The 21062-nt window shown below is 42.5% G+C and overlaps 1 protein-coding gene across 1 annotated transcript in view; it reads right to left on the bottom strand.

Annotated features, from left to right (window-relative positions):
- The window catches only part of PDE6C (phosphodiesterase 6C), a 61126-nt gene that overhangs the window by 17235 nt on the left and 22829 nt on the right, over window positions 1-21062 (bottom strand). The window contains exons 8-15 of the mRNA XM_003922381.4: window positions 20657-20704; window positions 14745-14894; window positions 14013-14156; window positions 12548-12616; window positions 9625-9771; window positions 9292-9399; window positions 8801-8910; window positions 3485-3572 (exon numbers count right to left, since the gene is read on the bottom strand). Of these exons, the coding sequence (XP_003922430.1) occupies window positions 3485-3572; window positions 8801-8910; window positions 9292-9399; window positions 9625-9771; window positions 12548-12616; window positions 14013-14156; window positions 14745-14894; window positions 20657-20704 (864 nt within the window). The remainder of the gene's footprint in view (window positions 1-3484; window positions 3573-8800; window positions 8911-9291; window positions 9400-9624; window positions 9772-12547; window positions 12617-14012; window positions 14157-14744; window positions 14895-20656; window positions 20705-21062) is intronic.

The following is a 21062-nucleotide window of genomic DNA, read 5'->3' as shown; positions in this document are numbered from 1 at the left end:
TATTTCTATGTGTAAAATGGGGACAGGCTGATGGGGTTTGGTATGAAAAAGCATAAATCAAATTATACGCTTTGGAAATAAATGTTTGAATAATAACAGGATTTTGTTATTTATGCTGAGCAATATTTTGTCATTTCTACAATATATTCTAGTATTTAAATTTCTACTGGTGCAAATTTTGCTAACAAGGTTTCCACCCATTCATTTGGGTTAAAGCGTTGATTTCTGTCTGGTTTAGAGCACAGGCAGTTCTATTCCCCAAAGCAGTAAATTCGCCTCTGCTAAGATAGAAGGACATTGCAATTCAAAGCCTTCTAATATGCCAAACAGAATGTCTCAGTAATGCCCACAGATGCTGAAATTACTGGATAAATCCCAAATATTTCTCTTATTTAAAAAAATAAAAATTTTAAGGTGTATATTTTCTTCAGAGAATGAAAAAATACAAGAACCACATTGTCTCCCCAAAATGTAAAAGGAATATCTGATAGATAACAATCTGTGTGTGTGTCCCATTTGAATGCTCATAAACAGGCTCTGTGTGACTGCATTGCCTAGCAACTCTATTGACAAGGCTTTAAAAGTCTGCAGTTAGCAGGTTGAGTGGTATTACAGAGAGGTCCTTGAAAAGATGGTACAGATTACTGAGATGCAATATTCCTTTTTAGAAAGAATAATAAGTCTTTATATAGCCATCAAATCCAGTTCAGACTGCAAAGTAAATAACATAAAAAAATTCAGATGGAAAAGTGTAACTTTATTATAAACTGCCAAATCCCAGAAAGAAAAACATTTAAGATACTAGGAGCCTTACAGTGTGAAGCATTTAGATATTTGGCTGCTGTTTGTAAACTATTTTGTTTTAGTAGGTAACTGTATGATTATATGATAAATTACATTTGACACTACCTCAGTGTGGTATCATATAAACAGTGGGATGTACAGAAAATTCTTACTCAGAAACTGAAGATTGTCCCAACCAGCAAAACAAAGACTTATAACAAATTAGGTAATAACGATTTACTCTTAACCTTCCTGAATTACTTTCATTTCTGCTCCTTCTTTTAATTCTCATAGAACAGATGTTACCTATGCTATGAATTCTACTGCAAGGAGAGATTCTGTCTGCATATCAGAATTAAAAGGGGTCTGGTTCAAAACCAGATTCCCAGGCCCAAACTCCAGTCAGTCTGGTTAGTAATGGGGAGAATGAGACCCAGGATCTGTGCTTTAATAGCCTGCCTGACCCTGCCCTGTTAAATTAATGAGTCCAAGAGAGTTGGTCCAGGTACCTATGTCTGAGAGCCACCATCTGGACTCACATGAGGTTAGTGCTTCTCCAAGAGCATTGCAGAATTAGAAATGGCACAGCAGGTTTGGGATGGCAATGCTGTTGGGTGCTGTGTCAATCCCAGATTGTTAAAACAACGCAAGCAGTTTTCTTCTTTTTCCATTTTTCTGCCCAGTTGCTCTGCCTTATGAGACTTTCCTGCTTGGCTTCATGGACCATCTTGGATTTTCATTACCTAGAAGAATTTAGTATTATCTCTAAACTTGGATATATTGCTATATATTCTCCCTGAGCGTTTAATAAAAGATTATTCTTGAAACTGAGAAAAGCCCACTCTTCAGAGGGCTCATGTTTCTTAATGAGTATGCGATTCTTTCTTCTTTTTTATTTTATTTTTTTTGAGATGGAATTTCACTGTTGTTGCCCTGGCTGGAGTGCAATGACTTGATCTCAGCTCACCACAACCTCCGCCTTTCCCAGGTTCAAGTGATTCTCCTGCCTCAGCCTCCCGAGTAACTGGGATTACAGGCATGTGTCACCACACCCAGCTAATTTTGTATTTTTTAGTAGAGAGGGGGTTTCTCCATGTTGGTCAGGCTGGTCTCGAACTCCCAACTTAGGTGATCTGCCCACCTTGGCCTCCCAAAGTGCTGGGACTACAGGTGTGAGCCACCACACCCAACGATTTTTTTTTTTTTTTTGAGAGAGTCTTGCTTTGTTGCCCAGGCTGGAGAGCAGTGGCATGATCTTGGCTCACTGCAGCCTCCGCCTCCTGCACTCAAGCGATTCTCCTGCCTCAGCCTTCTGAGTAGCTGGGACTACAGGTGTGTGCCACCATGCCTGGCTAATTTTTGTATTTTTAGTAGAGACAGGGTTTCATCATGTTGGCCAGGATGGTTTCGATCTCCTGACCTTGTGATCCACCCACCTCAGCCTCCCGAAGTGCTAGGATTACAGGCATGAGCCACTGCGCCTGTCCATGAGCAAGTGATTCTAAACAAGTTCACTGCCTGTGACAAAACAGTGCTCACCTCAATCTAATAATGACTTACCTTAATCATTTTTGGTTTGGACCGTTCTTAAGAAAGTGTAATTAGAGGACATCCACAACTTTCCACATGCCTGTATACTCCTTCAATAAAATTGATCAAGGGAAGAAGAATGACTACACCCTCTGGAAGGCTAGTAGTATATAATATGTGCAATTCACAATGAATTCAAGGGGCTCAGAGCCACTCCTGCAGAGAGCCATGTCTGATCCCACCTCTTCGCCCCTTTCCACCACCACAGTCCTCACACAAATGAGGTTTCTCCCTTGAAACTCTCTGAGCATGGCTCGGTGCCTCTCTGATGGCGGCTGGCTAAGACATGCCTACTTCCATGACATAGTTTGGATCTATGTCCCTACCCAAACCCCATGTTCAGTTGTAATCCTGAGTGTTGGAGGTGGGAGGTGATTGGATCTTGGGGACAGTGTTTCTCATGAACTATTTAGCCCCATCTTCCTTGGTCACAATACTGAGTGAGTTCTTATGAGATCTGGTTGTTTAAAAGTGTTGTGTGGTACCTCCCCTCCCTCACCTCTCTTCCTTCTGCTCTGGCCATGTGAAGTGCTCACTCCTCCTTCAGCTTCCACCAGGATTGTAAGCTCCCTGAGGCCTGCCCAGAGGTTGCTGCTGCCATGCCTCCCATACAGCCTGCAGAACTGTGAGCCAATTAAACCTCTTTTCTTTATAATTACACAGTCTCAGGTATTTCTTTACAGCAATGTAAGAATGTATTAATACACTCCACTATGAAAGCTTGACTTTCTTAAAGGCATAGACCATTCCCGATAGCGTATGCCCCCTGAATGAGTAAGAAAATCAGTGACCATGTAGCTGCCTTTCCCCTTTACATTTATATATGCTTGGGATGTACAGAGCCCTTTTGCATCCACCATAAGCTTTTACTTCTTTCCCCACAGACCGACAGAGATTCTGTGACTTTCTATGGCTCTCTTCAGCTGTATCAGCTACTTCCAACTTGGTTGTTCAAAAACTATTGCAATAGAGCAATTTCTATCAATTGACTTCAATAAGGATATACACTATCAACCGCTGTAACTCAAGGCTACCCTTTTTCCAAGCATTCTCTGTGGGTCAGTGCTTTGACCCAGAACTTGTGTTTAGCTGTAAAGAGAGGTTCACGTACCTCATCCTGCAGCAGAGTCTTACTGTACTCCAGGTGGTGCCTCTCCAAAATAGAAGAACCATGGAGTCTGGCTAATGGAGATGTGGATCTAGAAGGAAAACGATATGCCATGATTTTAGCTGTTTAAAAATTACACATAGGCTTTTATGATACAGTATCTTTATTGTTTCAGGATTTTTCTTAATGTCTCTCCTCCTCCCTCCCAACTCAATACCTGTGAATTGGTCAAAAATAATATATTGGAAAAGATTTCCTAAATTTAGAAAATGAGAATTTGCTCTTTTCGGGAAAACAAAACAAAACAAAACAAACCCTGAATTTGTTGAAGGCATAAGTGATTGAATTGTTTAAATTAAGGAGAACAGCTCTTTGTATCTAAATTTTTTAAGTTCCCTGGGGCTTATGGTGGCGGACTATGACTTACAAAATGTACAGCAAACCTGTGGAAGCCCATAGGTTATCTGCATAGAACCAAGATGAAAAGCACTATAAAGAAACATTTCTCTCTTTCCCCAAGACAGTGACATAAATTTAAGCTTAGAGTTCCCATTTATTAACAATTAGATCACAGTTTTATATAAGTGAGGGCTCCAGTCTTTTTTGTATGGTTTTTCTTCAGTGCCTTCTGGGTAAAAGAGGCTGAAGTCAAAGGTCTATAGATGATGTGAAGGCTGTCATGAAAATATAGAATAAATTATTTTAAAGAAAGAAGAAATAGCCGGGCGCGGTGGCTCACGCCTGTAATCCCAGCACTTTGGGAGGTTAAGGTGGGTGGATCACCAGGTCAAGAGATCGAGACCTTCCTGGCCAACATGGTGAAACCCCATCTCTACTAAAAATACAAAAAAATTAGCTGGGCGTGGTGGCGCGCGCCTATAGTCCCAGCTACTCGGGAGGTTGAGGCAGGAGAATTGCTTGAACCCGGGAGGCAGAGGTTGCAGTGAGCCAAGGTCGGGCCATTGCACTACAGCCTGGTGCCTGGTGATGGAGTGAGACCCTGTCTAAAAAAAAAAGAAGAAGAAGAAGAAATAAAAAAACATCACTGGTAGCCTTAGTAGAGAAGTTTTATTTATTTCATGGAGAACAAAACTTTAGGCTGGGAGAGGTCATAGCCAGGTTACTGGCAGGTCAGGGAAAGCAAATACTTTAGCTGGAGAATAATTAGGCCATATCTAATCAATATTACAATTGATCATAATTTTAACACATATTTAAACAACTCCTCTGTGTTGGCATTCGATATTTTTTAAAATGAGTAAATTCCAGCCTCTATAACCACCAAACTGCTCTCTGTCTTAGGAGATCCACTTCTGAAGCCTCCATATATGAGTAGAAACATGTGATATTTGACTCTTCATGCCTGGCTTATTTCACTTAACAAAATAATCTCCAGTTTCATCCCTATTGCTGCAAATGACAAGATTTTATTTTTTTGGCAGGTGAATAATATTTATATATATATACCACATTTTCTTTATTTGAAGGTAGAGAGTAATTTGGTGGTTACCAGAGGCCAAGAATGGAAGAGAGCTGAGAATGATGAAGACAGGTTGATTAATGGGTACAAATATACAAGTAGGTAGAATAAATAAGACCTAGTCTTCAATAAATTAATAGAGTAACTATAGCAAAGAACAACCTATTGTATATTTCAAAATAGCTAGTGAAGAATAATTTGAATGTTCTCAGCATAAAGAAATCATAAATGTTCAATGTGATAGGTAGTTCGATTACCCTGTTTTGACTATCACATATCATATGAATGTATCAAAATATCACGTACCCCACAAATATGAATATCTATTATGTAGCAATTTAAAATATATATTTTTAAAAATGAATAAACCTCAATTCTAGTTAGAAAGGATTGGTATCTTTAATTCCTTTAGGTTTAAAAACATTAGTTAAAAATGTAATTAGGAAGCTAAATATTCATCTGGTCTCAAAATAATGCTTTGCATATTACTTATTGATTGCAAAGGAGAAAATGTTGCTTTACATAAAGAGATCTATTGGACATAATTTATAAATAAAATTGATATAATGGGCTTCTTGACACAATGCATTGAGAAAGACACAACATCATCTATGTAGAATTCCTGCAAAAAAATGTTTAGTCTGAATTTAGTAATCAGGAAAAAAGTGGTTAAATCCAAATTGAAAGATATTCTGCAAAATAACTAGCTTAGACGCTTCAAAAATGTCAACATCCTGAAACACACAAAAAGGTAGAGTGACTACTCCAGATTGAAGGAGATTAAAGATAATTTAACAACTAAATGTAAAGTGTGATCCTTGATTAGATCCTGAATTAGAAGGAAAAATAGCTATAAAGGACATTATTGTGATAACTGGGAAATTTTGAATAAACATTGTATATTAGATAATAGTATTACACCAATGTTAAGTTTCCTGAGGGTGATCATTGTATTGTGTTTATGTAAGTGAATGTCCTCCTAATTCTTAATAAATACATGCTGAAATATTTAGAAATGAAATATAGTATCTGCAACCCACTCACAAATGATTTAGTGGAAGAAAAAAAAGAATTAATTGGCCACGTACAGTAGCTCATGCCTGTAATCCCAGCACTTTGGGAGGCTGAGGCAGGAGGATTACTTGAGCCCAGGAGTTGAACACCAACCTGGGCAACATAGGGAGGCCCTGTCTCTACAAAAAGCCAGGCATGGTAGCATACACCTGTAGTTCCGGCTACTTGGGAGGCTGAGGTGGGAGGATTGCTTGGGCCCCGGAGTTCAAGGCTACAGTGAGCCATGATCCTGCCACTGCAGTCCCTGGGTGACAGGGTAAGACCCTGTCTCAAAACAATGAAAGATGAATTTACACACACACACACACAGACATTCACACACACACTGCCAGTCTGTAGTCAGGAAGCCCTTCCATCACCACATGCTCCTACAGTTGAGTTGACAGAGGAGGAATGATGAAAGGAAACCAGGCCAATGCAGAGGGTAGTGTGTGGCTGCATTTATCCTTCCTGCAAACCTGGAGGCAAGATGCCAACTTCAGTCCTGCTACTTCCTATGACCTAGGGCAAGTCTGACTTCATCTTTTGAGCTCATCAGTAAAAGAGAGGGATAACAGTACTTCCTGTATGTACCTCCCTTCACTGTGCTGTGAAGGTTAAATGAGGTAGTAGGTATCAAATCCTTAGCTTGGTCTCTGTCCCACTTTGTCTATAGCCCAATTTGTCTCCAGAGGGAAAAATGGAGCCCAGGAGTTCAACAATGGCCTGGCAACATAGGGAGGCCCGGTCTTCACAAAACCAATTTAAAATTTAGCCAGGCATGGTAGCTTATACCTGTAGTACCAGCTACTTGGGAGATGCTCAGTGTGTTTCTCTGGAACTGAATTGGCTAGTATACTACCGATTAAGAAGGAGGAAGAGAACTTCAGTGACTATCAGGGGACTTGCATTCAGGAGGAGTGAGTGGCCAGTATAGGCTGGAGCCTTTTGAGATGAAGATGTCTCTTGCCTGAAGTCTGGATGGAGATCGTCTTTTCAAGACAAAGCCTTATAATAGGTAGAATTGCTGAAGATGAGGAGTCACTGCTTACAAAATGCTTTTCATTCAATGAAATTATATATGAACCCTGCCTAGTAGGCACTTTCTCACAGGTTTCACCTATGTAATTTCATTTGATTCTCACGACAATCTTTGAGAGGTCAATACTTGATCCATTTCATGGCTAAGAAACTGAATCTCAAACAGATTAAGTGATTTGTCCAAGATCCCCCAACCAGGAAGTAGCTGGTCCCCACAAACCCAAGACTTCAAAGCCTGTTCTGTGTATAACACTTCATTACTTCTGGAGAGGGGTAAGCCATATGTGAGAAATGAGAATGAAGTGTGGCTAAGGCAGATAGACAATCTTAAAACCCATTTCAAGGAGCTGGGCTGGGCCACGAGCAATGCTGGTGAATGAAGAGTTCCAATGACATCATAATAATAGTAATCATAATAATACCTAATATTTATTTATTTTTACTGAAATGGAGTCTTGCTCTGTCTCCCAGGCTGGAGTGCAGCGGCGTGATCTCGGCTCACTGCAATCTCTGCCTCCAGGGTTCAAACAATTCTCCCTCAGCCTCTCGAGTAGCTGAGATTATAGGCACATACCACCACACCCAGCTATTTTTTGTATTTTTAGTAAAGACAGGGTTTCACTATGTTGGTCAGGCTGGTCTCAAACTCCTTACCTCATGATCCATCCGCCACAGCCTCCCAAAGTGCTAGGAATACAGGCGTGAGCCACTGCGCCTGGCAATTATACCTAATATTTACTAACTGCCAAGATCCTACCATGAGTTGAGGGCTTTATATGCATGATTCCGTTTAATCTTTACAACAACCTTGTGTGCTGGATACTATTATTATAATTCTACTTTCCAAATGAGGAAATTGAGGCTTAGAAAGCTTAAATAACTTGTGTACATAACAGTGAATCCAAATCTGCCTGAGCCCAGAGCCTGCACCCTTCTTATTGTACTTCCTTTCTTGTGGCAAGAGAGAAAGATGGCATCAATGTTAAGATAGAAGACCGGCTGAAGGAGAGTTTTGTAGAAGCAAAAAGACCAGGGAAGTGAAGTGTAGTGAGCCCAGAAGTAGTGTTCTCTACCCTGAGCTAGGAAATGCTCCATTGGAGTATACAGGTGTAAGCCTAACATTCTTGCATCTTGTTTGTTTATTGAGAAGGGTCTCACTTTGTTGCCCCAGCTGGAGTGCAGTGGCACAGTCTTGGCTTGGTACAACCTCCTCCTCCTAGGTTCAAGCGATTCTCCTGCCTCAACCTTCCTAGTAGTTGGGATTATAGGTGCCTGCCACCATGCCCGGCTAATTTTTGTATTTTTAGTAGAGACAGGATTTCACCATGTCAGCCAGGCTGGTCTTGAACTTCTGACCTCAGGTGATCCGTAAGCCTCACTTTCCCAAAGTGCTGGGATTACAGTCGTGAGCCACCATGCCCAGCTGGATTCATGCACTTTAATATAGGAATTCAATACTCTGATTAAACAAGGTTGAGAAAAGAAAGCCTGAGGTCCTACAGGAAGAAGACAGAGGCACATCTGGAAATGAAAACAAAGGAAAGGGGGATGTAGGCCCCTAGGGAGAAAGAGCAACATTGTGGTGAAGGCAGAAGCTTGGTAGGGAACAGAACCCAGCCCTGGGATTTCCAAACATGGCAAAGAGGGATTGACTGGGCCAAGGAACAGGGAGAAGTGTTCCTCTCACCCTAGGTACCTTCCAATGTCCACCAATAAGTGTCAAGATTGCACATGTGTTCACTTACTTCATCTGGTACAAATTATTGGTGCCTCTGTGGTCAATATCATGGCAGAAAGCAGCAGCGAGCATGGCAAAGGCTTCGAGATCCGTGTAGTATTTCTTTAATCTTCCAGTCTAAAAAAATAACATATATACATATATCTATAATTGATTTGAATCAATATACCTCTATACCAAGCACAGCAAGGCCTGCCTGCAATAGAGAAAAGGCCCACTAGGTTTTTGGAGCAAGTTCACTTTATTTCCTGTGAGTATTGTAGCATTGTGGGTAATGACTGAACCTTCCTTTAAGAAGGAAAGTAATGTGAACGTCCGAGTGATCGTGTCACCAGTGCTCAAGGATACCCACGTTCCCTGGGTTCCTCTGCAATGGAGAGGGGTTTGTGCCCTGAACTTTTAAATTACTGATCTAAAATGATAGACCGTATTTATTTCTCATCATATTCAAATGGGAAGTCGGCAGGTTTGCCAGTGTTTACGGCCCTCTGCACCTACCATCAGCAAAGTAAACATGGTCTGTCCCACATTGAACCCATGCCGCCAGTTGTGGTAGGTGACAGCGCGGTATCCTTTCCTCACAGTGTACATCCATCTGGTAAGAACCTAAAAGAAGACAACACCATTCAAACTTTGGAATCAAACTCTAAAGGTTAGAGGGTCTGTGACGATCTTATCTAAAAAGAATTGTTAGTCCGGTTGTCGGGTTAAGCTGATGTGTTTAGAAAGTTAATCTAAAATTCAAACCGAGTCCATCTTTTGAACCACAGAAAACATCAGTGACATAGAGCCACCAAATCACACAGTATTTTAAATTAAATGCCATCTGACCTCTACGGGTACTTTGAATTTCTCCACCACATTTATTTCAAAAAACAGTCGTATTCCACATTTAATCAATCCGTGCTCTGTAATGGGGAAGTCACTGAAGCGGAATTCATACAGTTCTACTGAGCGTGGGTCTGGCAGGTCCTCTTTCTGTTGAAATAAGGAAGGATTGTTTCAGAACACTTCATCTGTTTTCCCTTTCCACTCCCATAGTCAACATTGGTGTGAAACAAAATTACAGTAAAAGAGCACAATGTGTGATTCGCTGAGGCACCATGTGCCAGCAAACAGATGTTGCAGTTTGCACAGATTATCCTCACAGCAGGCATACACGATTACCCCCATTTCACAGGGGGTGAAACTGAGGCTTGGCTATATTAAAAACTTTCTAAGTGACAGGATACCATTCCAAATCCAACTCCAGTAGCTATTTTGTTTCTGTGATGCAAAATAAAATGTTTAGTTACAAAAGCCTTACTCATTTTCAATACTCAACTTATTTTCTGTTCAAGAAATATTCAGTGAACAGTAAATGACTACTTAATTCAATTCTCCTACTTTTCTTTATATGCTCAGTGACAGTTTCCCACTAGAATGTGAGTTCCCCGAGGGCGGGGATCATCTGCTTATTTGCGGCCATATCCCACATCCGCAGTACCTGTCCCATGAAGGTGCTCAGGAAATGTTTGTTGATGAATAAATGGATGGATGGATAAAACAATGAATTCCCTGCAGTACACCGGTGACGTGCAGACATTTCATTGAATTCACATCTAGTTAGGATTCCAGATTATGTGAATAAACAGTGAAGTAGGCACATGGCATTGGCGCGACTTAAGAAATAAAAATATAGATCTTGCCCTTAAAGAACTTAATAAAGTGGTTATAAAATGTAGATGAATAGTAAGCGCTTAGAATAATCAGAGAGTATGGCCAGTGCTCCATGCAGAGGGAGAAACTGAAAGACCTTGGACAGTGGGAAATTAAATGAGGAGAGATGCTGGAGGAGCGTGCGTGCAGCTGAGCTGGCAGAATGAAGCGGGGAGATGATTCCACATGGGAGAGAAAGTGCCAAGAGGCGGAAGTTAGCAGCACCTATGTGGGTGTACCAGACAGACCTGAGTAGCAATTCGGTTCAGTGGGTATTTATTGAATGTGTAGTATGTCCTTAATAGTACGCTGAGAAGAACACAAACATAGGGAAAAGCAGGTCACTCCTCTTAGTAAGTTGAATGTTTTTCAGGGGACAGCCCATGCTCTATTTATGCAGATTTCAACACCAAATGGCATATGGCTATTTAAATCAAAATTATGGTTTCCAGTCCCCCCAGCCCCCGAGCCTGGGCTGGCCCCTAACACTCTTGCACGGAACTGTTGCTACTACACCTAGAAAATCGGCTGAGCCTTCCCTGAAGGTAACTTGAAAGTGCAGACCTGCAGAAACACTCAGGTACATGAGGATGGACAAATAATTACGTAGCAGAGAAATTACGCCAGGATAATTTTGGAGAACTCCTCTGAAATATATGTTATATTCCTCAATTGTATGCAGCAATGATTTGAGATTTGCCCAGATTAGATTTTACATTCAAAATTGGCTGGTTTTTTAGGAAGTCTACTGGTTATGTGTCCACTTTATTGCTTCTACAACATGAGATCCTTATTCCTTTAAATGAGAAACTAGAGAATTTCTAGTGTCATGGATGTCAACAAAAGTTTCATTTTCCAAGAAGATGCCTACTGTTGAGGGCAGGTGGGGAGAAGAAAGGGTGGTCTTCTGGACCAGGCTGAGAGGATGGTGCTCAAAGGGGGAGCCAAGCAAAATGGGAGAAAAGGGAACTTCCAATGACATGAAAACATGAGTGATTCTGGTATTAAGATCTATTGATGATTCTCATATTAAGATGGGTACCTCAAAATAATAAACATGAATACATTTTTAATAAAGGAAAAGATAGTCAAAATAGATCAAATGATAAAAAGTTTTTTTTTTTTTTTTTTTTTTTTTTTTTTTTTTGAGACGGAGTTTCACTCTTGTTACCCAGGCTGGAGTGCAATGGCGCGATCTCGGCTCACTGCAACCTCCGCCTCCTGGGTTCAGGCAATTCTCCTGCCTCAGCCTCCTGAGTAGCTGGGATTACAGGCACGCACCACCATGCCCAGCTAATTTTTTGTATTTTTAGTAGAGACGGGGTTTCACCATGTTGACCAGGATGGTCTCGATCTCTCGACCTCGTGATCCACCCGCCTCAGCCTCCCAAAGTGCTGGGATTACAGGCTTGAGCCACTGCGCCCGGCGATAAAAAGTTTTAACACAGAGAACCTTAACAAAATAATTAAATGTACATTCTAGAACTGAAAAAACTCTCTGAAATTAAGAACTTATTGAGAGTTTAACAGTTGATTGGACACAACGAAAGACAGAATTAGTAGAGTGACAAAGTTAATTTCAACCAGAAATAATAGGATGGCCTAATGGCAACAACAAGAAAGCACAGAAGCCTTCAGACTCCAGAAGAGAAGCTAGAAATGGCAGGTGGAGGGTAGGGCCTGTGCCTAGAAGGATCCATGCTCCACTCTTAACTCTGTCGTGTCCCCTGGGGTGGCCATGGTGTCATCCACAGCTATTAAAATAAACTGTGCCTTGATATCCCCAGATTCTGTGCCTGAACTCCCCTAAGCAGTAGTCTAGACTAGTTGCAATTGTAAATTATCTGTGTGAATTGGACCAGAGGTGACAAAGATGAAGAAAAGCAGGAAATCAGAAGATCTATCTTTAGAAGAAATCTTTCTTTTTACCCTTGAGAAGTATCAGGAAAGAGAAAACTCAACATTTACTTGAAAAACAAGAAAGCATGTCCTAATATATTATGGATTTATATATTATCTATTTAACAGGCATTAAGGTTAGAAGGAAAACACTTACCAAAATTGCAACAAGTTGTTTTTCTTCACATTCATCAATTACATCAACATTTAACTTCTCTTGAAATTTCTAAAATGTAAAAGCAATTGAGGTGTGAAATTCCTAAAGGAGAAGAATTCCATCCGATTCCTCTACTATTAAAATATTAGGTAAGATATATTTAAAACATGTGGGAGGCAGAGGCTGCAGGATCCCTGGAGCCCAGGAGTTGGAGGATTCAGTGAGCTATAATGACACCATTGCACTCCAGCCTGGGTAAGAGAGTGAGACCCCATCTCTAAAAATAAGTAAATAAATAAAATACAATAAGTTCCATGGCAAAGAAGCATTTTTCATCATGGATACAAAGACCTATAGCTCCTGATTATGAAGAATTTTTTTCAAGAAATAATCTAATATATTTGATTTTTTAAATTTCCCCAAAATGGTTACAGTAGCTGGTTAAAAAAAAAGAAGAAGAAGAAAAGAGATGTGGGTTGTTTGCATGTAGGAAAAAGAAAATGAGTGGCTTACATTTATTTTTCTATTAGCTTATTGCAATTTCCTTTATTTTCCCCAGATCTTCTCATCTTTAACATCTCAAACTCTCAAACTGAGTTACACTCAGACCACTCAGCAAAACAAAAAACCAACACCCTCACCAAAAACAACCCACTCTTGCAAAACTATACCTAAACACACACACACACACACACACACACACACACACACACACACACACACACACACAGCTTGGGAAATAAAAGGAATAGAGATGGTGGGTGCATGATATTTTTCCTTCATTTCGTGGTGATTAGAACATGGTTAGCAAATTCCCACTTGCTCCCCCATCATCCATAACATTGGTCTTTGTGATGTGGGTTTCTTTGCCCAGTGAGTATTTTTGTGAATGTGATGTGAGCAAAACTTGAAGTATGCCTGCACAATTGGGCTTGCTCTCTTGCACCTCTGTCATCTCTGTGAGAAGTATGTATATCAGGTAGCTCCTTGTCTGAGAAGGATGAGAGACACATAGAGCAAACCAAATTCATAGCTTGGAGCCAAGCCCAGCCACTGTCAGTCAAAACCTGGTCAACCCACAAATAGGAGTGAGAGTCAGAGGTTCATTACTGCATGCCACAGAGGTGTTAGGGTTGTTGTTATGCAGCATTATACGACCATAGCTGACCGATACATTTCCCTTCCAAAAATATATTTTTTTCTTGCTAGATGTTATTATTCTAGCTCCCACAACCTCAGGGGCTGTTTTTAACAAAGCACTATTCCAGCCAAGCAGCTGTACTTCCAGTAAGGGTCTCTGTACACCGGGCCATCCATGTCTTCTTCCAACCCCTCTTTCCCTCCTTCTCTCTCTCAGCCCAGGAGTAAACCATTCACATTTGTCAGACTTCTGAGTATTTGGGTGACTTCTAGAATATTTGGTTAGATAGCAGCTTATGTCCACAGGACTGAATTCCCCACTTACCAAGATGGACTTAATTTCTTCAGGAGTAGCTTTGGTGTGGTTCATGAGCATTTCCTGAGCTATGTCCTTTCTGTTTTCCAGCTTATTCATCTTTTCATAGGTGTCAGTATTTAAAAGAGACCATCCAAGAAATTGTGTGAGAGTCTGAAATGGATAAAAGATGATTCTAATTCTCTTCAGTTAAAGGAAAATTGGTTTGGAGGCAACAATCTGCATTCTTTTCTATCAACCTCCTTTCCATCAACAACCACCCCATTCCTTCTTTTAATTTGAGAAAAGCATACTAATCATCAGCGTCAGACAATAACATTGGCTGAGTTCTTGCTTTTTAAAGTGTACCATGCATCATGAATACTTTGTTCGAAGAGAGATGGGTTACCAACACCAGTATAATCAACCAGGACCTAAAAATTAGGCAAGGGGCTGGGAGTAAGAATAAGAATGAGAGGTAACAGGAAGAAGGAGTGAAAAAAAGGAGAGGAAAATCCTCTTTCCCATTTTCCTAGTATTATCATGAATTTTGGTTAAGCTACAGTTTTATACTTTGGTAGAAAATGTTGCAGTTTATAGAAGTCAGGAAATAGAAATGACAAAATAACAACATATTGGTTACAGCTATGTGTGACTCATGTCTTAATGGCCCATCAAAATATTCCAGAATAACAAATAATTATGCGCCCTCTCTTATTTTGTGAATTGCATTCACTGCCATTTTCTTATTACTGCACTTACCTCAGTAATGTATTCATCATGCTCATCGAAAGGTTTTCCATCCTTCCTGTTGTAAAATGTAGCCACTCCCACAATGTCTTCTTTCTTGTTGACAATAGGCAGGGACAAAACATTCTTAATGACCCAGCCAGTTTCATCTACAGGTCCTTTCTACAAATGAGAAGGGACCTCAAGTTATTATTATTATTATTATTTTTGCCTTTTCATTTTGAAGTAATCATAGATTCACAGGATATTGCAAAAGAAATGTACAGTTTCCAGGTGCCCTTCACCCAGTTTCACCCAATGGTAACTGTGTTTACACAACTATAGTACATTTTCCACTGTCTTGTGTAACTATAGTACAATATCAAAACCAGAAAACAGACATTGTACAATCCAGAACTGATTTGGATTTTACCAGATTTGTATGCACTTACTTGTGCATGTATATGTGTGTGTATGTGTGTACATATCGTTCTATGCAAATTTATCCCTTGTGTAGATTTTCAACCACCTTTAGAATCAGGATAATACACTATTCCATCACTACAGGACTCCCCTGTACTTCCTCCCTGATAGCTACCACCCATCCGTCACTTAGTTTATTTTTATTTAAAGAAAGAGGCCAGGCACAGTGGCTCACACCTATAATCCCAGCACTTTGGGAGGCCAAGGCGGGAGAATCACCTGAGGTTAGGAGTTTGAGACCAGCCTGGTCAACATGGTGAAACCCTGTCTCTACTGAAAATACAAAAATTAGCCAGGTGTGATAACACACGCCTATAATATCAGCTACTTGAGAGGCTGAGGCAGGAGAATTGCTTGAACCCAGGAGGCAGAAGCTGCAGTGAGCTGAGATTATGCCACTGCACTCCAGCCTGGGCAGCAGAGTGAAACTCTATCTCCAAAAAAAAAAAAAAAAAAGAATAATCATTGGGTATTAGATGTGGCAATTCCTACTTCGTGTCAGAACATGCTAGGACCATACAGCCATTATACATACTCTAGCACATCCAATGGTGTGAACTAGAACCAAGTGTATGTTTTCTGACAATTTTAACCTTTTCCTTTTCTTTCCCAAGCTTTGGGGATGGGAAGTGCTTCTTACCCTATGTTACCTCACTGTTCCCTTTACACTTTTTCTGTCTTCCAACACCTGTTTAGCTAATTCCTTATATAAAATTCTGTTGAAATATGAGTGTGGTTTTTGTTTTTCTGACTCATCCATCAAGATAGTCTTTCATTCTGTGGTGTGTTGAGTAAACATTTGTCAAGCCTCTATGGTATGCCAGGAACTGGGCCAGTTGCTGAAGGTACAAAAGAGAACAAATCACAGGTGTTGCCCTCAAGATGCTTAGGGTCTAGTGGAGGGATGCAGGCACAGAAGTTTAGGAGTGTTTCTCAAAGTGTGGTCCGAGGACCATGTGCAACTGGTTTGTTTTAGCTTATTTCATTATCTTTGGGCATGCATTTTTTTTTCTTTCTTTCTTTTTTTTTTTTTTTTTGAGACAGGGACTTACTATGTCACCCAGGCTGGAGTGTGATCTCGGCTCACTGCAACCTCTGCCTCCCAGGTTCGAGTGATTCTCCTGCCTCAGCCTCCTGAGTAGCTGGGATTACAGGCCTGTGCCACCCCACCTGGCTAATTTTTGTATTTTTAATAAAGACGAGGTTTTACCATGTTGGCCAGGCTGATCTTGAACTCCTGACCTCAAGTGATCCACCCACCTCAGCCTCCCAAAGCGCTGTGATTACAGGCATGAGTCAGCATGCCTGGCCTGGCCGTGCATCTTCAGTAAGCTTCCCAAGTAATTCTGATGCGCTCTGAAGTGTGAGAACCATGATTATCATTTGCATAGTATATAGCTAAGGCAAGGATAGATAAGAACTCAACACACCATATTATTTGTTCTTTAAGACTTCCCTTGGCTTATTTAGTCATCCTCGCAGGCCCCTGGTAAGTCTTGACTCTTCCTTGAAGCCTTTTCTAACTTTTCTAATGATAACAGAACTTTTCATTTTTGGAATTCCAACTGCACTTATAGCCTGAACCACAATTTAGCATTTAGACTGAGGATGTAATAGGTGCTCAATCTAAGTAACCTGTTTACTACTTATGACTAGTCTTTTTATGTGGAATGAAAAGCAGACAAACCAAACCTCAATGTCTGTGTCCTGATGGCCAAAGCTTTAAGAAAAAAAAAAAAAAAAAAAGATGCAGTGCATAGTGTTTGCAAAGCGTGCATCTTTGGAAAACACTGAGAAATATTTATGTACTTATACCATCATACGGACCAAAGGCAAAATCAGTAATAGGAAATATATCACATGTGTGCAAAAGAACTTCATGCATATTTGTTAAAGCTTCCAAAATAAGCTTTGCTGACTGCTTCTCAGTATTTCAGGAAATACGCATTTGCTACCAGTTCATATTCATGTATTTTGCCATTAGCTAGAGCTTGTAGACAGACCAGTGGCAGAAGGAACCTAAGGTTTAAGAAAAGTTGGTAGGACAAAAAACAGAGGAAATTCTACGCACTTTTCCCCTTGTGAATTGGGTTCATTTTTTTTTTATTGCATTTTAGGTTTTGGGGTACATGTGATGAACATGCAAGATTGTTGCATAGGTACACACATGGCAGTGTGCTTTGCTGCCTTCCGTCCCCTCACCTGTATCTGTCATTTCTCCCCATGCTATCTCTTCCCACCTCCCCACCCCCCGCCCCTCCCCCATTTCCCTCCAACGGACCCCAGTGTGTAGCGCTCCCCTCCCTGTGTCCATGTGTTCTCATTGTTCAACACGAATTGGGTTCATTTTAATTGATGTTAAAGGAAGACCCCTTAGTCCACTTCAAGAACACTATGGCAGGCAGAACAACGTCCCCCAAAGATGTCTATACCCTAATCTCTGGAACCTGTAAATATGTTATCTTACCCAACAGAGGGGAATTAAGGTTGCAGATAGAATGGTGGTTGCTAATTAGCTGGCCTTAAGATGGGGAAATTAGCCTGGCTGTTCCAGGTGGACCCAATGTCATTACAAGGATCCTTAAAAGTGGAAAAGAGGTTGGAATCAGAATGGGAGGAGCTATGATGACAAAAGCAAGGTCAGAGTGGCGCTGCTGCTGGCTTTGCCGGGGGAAGGGTCGCCAGGCAAGGAAGGCGGCAGCCCTGAGAAGCTGGAAAAGGTAAGAAAACGAATTCTCCCCAGAGCCTCCAGAAAGCAACAGAGTCCTGCCAGCTCCGTGATTTTAGCCCATTTGACCCATTTTGGAATTCTGACCTCCAGAACTGTGAGATAGTACATTTGTGTGATTTTAAACCACTCAGTGGCAATTCATGGCAGCAGGGATAGGAAACGAATCAATTGTGCCCACAAGGAACATAGTCTGAGAACCACTGCCTTTGCAGGTTTGCTCTGACGGCGGTTCTTTTTATATCATTGGCTTTTCCATCAAACTTCTCAGGTGCAAAAAGGAATCTAAGAATCAGAGTGGGGCCTGACCAGGGAGAGGGAGAATGGGAAGGCGGAGCACAAAAGGAGGGTGGTGGTTTGGGGAGGGCGGCCACCCCGCCCTAGTCTGCTCTGCAGAATGATGCCAGGTGATGCCAGTGAGGCGAAGTGGGGAGCGAGGCTGGGGGCCTGAGAGGGGCATCAGATAGAGATACAATCTCAACCTTGTGCTGTGCGAAGGAGAAACAGAAGAATGGAAGGTTGGGGGAGCCCCTTATACCACCCTGCTGCTCTGAAACCGTTTGCAGATCTGTTGGGCATTCCCAGGGACAATGCTACCTGGCTGGGGATCTGACTGTCTTCCAGGATCCGGCCTGCTTTACTGTCCCTGCCACACTCAGTTACCAGTTGGGAGTGGCCCATGGAGAGCATAGCCCCAGCACAGATGTGACCATGGATTTCAGACCAGCAGCCATTGCAGTTGCACTCCCACAGGTGGCGATCTAAAAAGCACGTTTTCATGGCACCACACTGATGTTTCCCAGAGAACTGGGAAATCCCTGTGGCCTAGAGGTTTATCCCACAATGGGGACTCCCCAAGACCCCAGGGAGGTCCCAGGCCTCCTTCTGCCCCCGTCATCAGAGCGCTTTTACAGCTGCTCCTGCAGTAACTGCAGTGGAGCATGAAAGCAAAGGGCCTCACATCTCACAGAGCTGCTGGGGTGCTCCTGGGCCAGCCCCATTCCACTCCCTGTTCAGACGATGACTGCCTACGGCTCAGACTTTGGAAAATCATTGTCTCCCTTTTGCTGGCTGTCATCCTATCCTGACATCCACCTGCCATAAATATAGGGATCAGGGCTGGGCACAGCGTGGTCACAAATAAGCTTCAATTGCAAAGAGGAAGGAACTAGAGCAACCATATGGTGTTTACATGTTTTCCATGTCAGTAAGCAAAGGGAGAAGCAGGCAGATGCATGGCACGAAGCAAGCGTGTACAGATTTCCCCGAGGCATGGTGTGGTTCTGCAGCTAAGGAGGCATGCCACAGCCTGGGGAAGGCTGGCTTTTCCAGAGAGGCAGAGATGGGGCTCTGTGTGCAAGAGACAGAAGGGCCCGACGGTACCCACCGGGGAAGGCAGTCTCTATTCCAGACTGAGATCAAGGCTCTAAGGGGATGTTTTTAAAATGCAGGACACAGAACAACAAGTGCCCAGAGGCAGAAAAGAAGAGGCTGCAGAGCCAAATGCCAGTTTATCTCCAACAGTCAGGTTGGGAGGAGGTGACAGCTGGGGAGTGAGTGGGTGGCAGAGATGACAAGTAAGGAGAGATGGACAGGTGGACGGGAGTGACAGAGATGACAGGTGAGGAGTGACAGAGATGACAGGTGAGGGGTGACAGGTGGGGAGAGGTGGTAAAGACCACAGGCTGGCCCTTCTGGTGGGCTGGATGAACTCGGGGAGGGGAGGGATCAACTCCGGGTCCGTAGCCAGGTTCCAGCAGGAAGCCCTAATGCGGGAGAAGTGTGTCCGCTAGAGGAGCACATACAGAGGCTGATTCCCGGGAGTATCTGGTGGAGAGTGGAGGCAGATTCCCCAGGCAGGGCGTTTCTGCACAGTGGAGAAGGAAGGATACAACCAAGTCTAACAGCAAGAGAAGCTCTAAGGACTCAATCAGAATTGTTGATTTTCCTGAGAGCAGTTGCAATAAGCCGCAGGGAAGGGCTCCTGAGGAAACCATCAGGAGAGGTGGATTCAGGCTATAGGATGTAGCCAGCCAGTCATGCATGCAGAGAATGTTTATTGAGCAGGAATACTGGGCGAGGCACTGTTGCTGCTTTCAGATCAGAGTCCCCAAACCCTGGGCTGCAAACCAGTACTGACCCATAGCCTGTTAGGAACCAGGCTGTGCAGCAGGAGGTGAGCAGGCGGTACTTGGCTGAAACTGTATTTACAGTCACTCCCCATTGCTCACATTACCGTCTGAGCTCTGCCTCCTGTCAGATCAGCAGCAGCATTAGATTCGCATAGGAGCGTGAACCCTACTGTGAACTGCGCATGTGAGGGATCTGGGTGGTACACTCCTTATGAGAATCAAATGCCTGATGATCTGAGGTGGAACAGTTTCATCCCAAAACCGTCTCTCACACCACCCCCATTCTGTGGAAAATTGTCTTCCACAAAACTGGTCCCTGGTGCCAAAAAGTGGGGACCACTGCCCCAAATGACCAGGAGTGTGATCAAATGGGGGAGTGGCAGGTCCCCTCCCTGGCCTTCTGTCTGATCTTTCTTTTCCTTACTAGCCTCTTCTTCCTTCACTGAAGAATCTGCTACTTGCTGGCCCAGCCAGGGTGAGTGGCCTGTGTGTACCGGTGGCCAACCTGAGCATCAGGCAGACTGGGAGGGTAGAGCGGAGGCAAGAGCATCCACCCCCGACCCCAGCCCTGAGAGGCGAGGCCTGACCCAGAGTGCAGTTACCTGAAATGTGAAGTATTCATCTGCAGGGGCATTCATCATGTTACAGATCTGGAAGGCAAGAGGAGACAAAAGTTCTGAAACATTGTGTGGTGGAGCCCACAAAGCAGAATAAGAAAGAGCACATGGGGAGTAAGGATTTCCTACTCTGCTCTTGACTGCTTGCAGGCAAATGGACCTCAGCTTGGCCACAGCCACTAACAGCTCATTCAAGACAGTTTCTCTGCTGCTAACACTGTAGGATATGTGGTACCATCTCTGCTCCTTCCCACTCCCCCAGACTCTAGGAAATCCTCTTCAAATTTAAAGCAACAGGCTGCTCAGGCCAAGGAGAGGAGAAAACTGAGAAATTCAAGCTCTGCTAGAGCAAGTATGAGCAGCAGAGCTAGGACTGCTTTTCTTCTTCTTC

This window comes from Saimiri boliviensis, chromosome 12, assembly GCF_048565385.1.
Source record: "Saimiri boliviensis isolate mSaiBol1 chromosome 12, mSaiBol1.pri, whole genome shotgun sequence".
Taxonomy (NCBI): Eukaryota; Metazoa; Chordata; class Mammalia; order Primates; family Cebidae; genus Saimiri; species Saimiri boliviensis.
The sequence above is the reverse complement of the archived record's forward strand: the minus strand, read 5'-3'. Positions and strand labels throughout refer to the sequence as shown.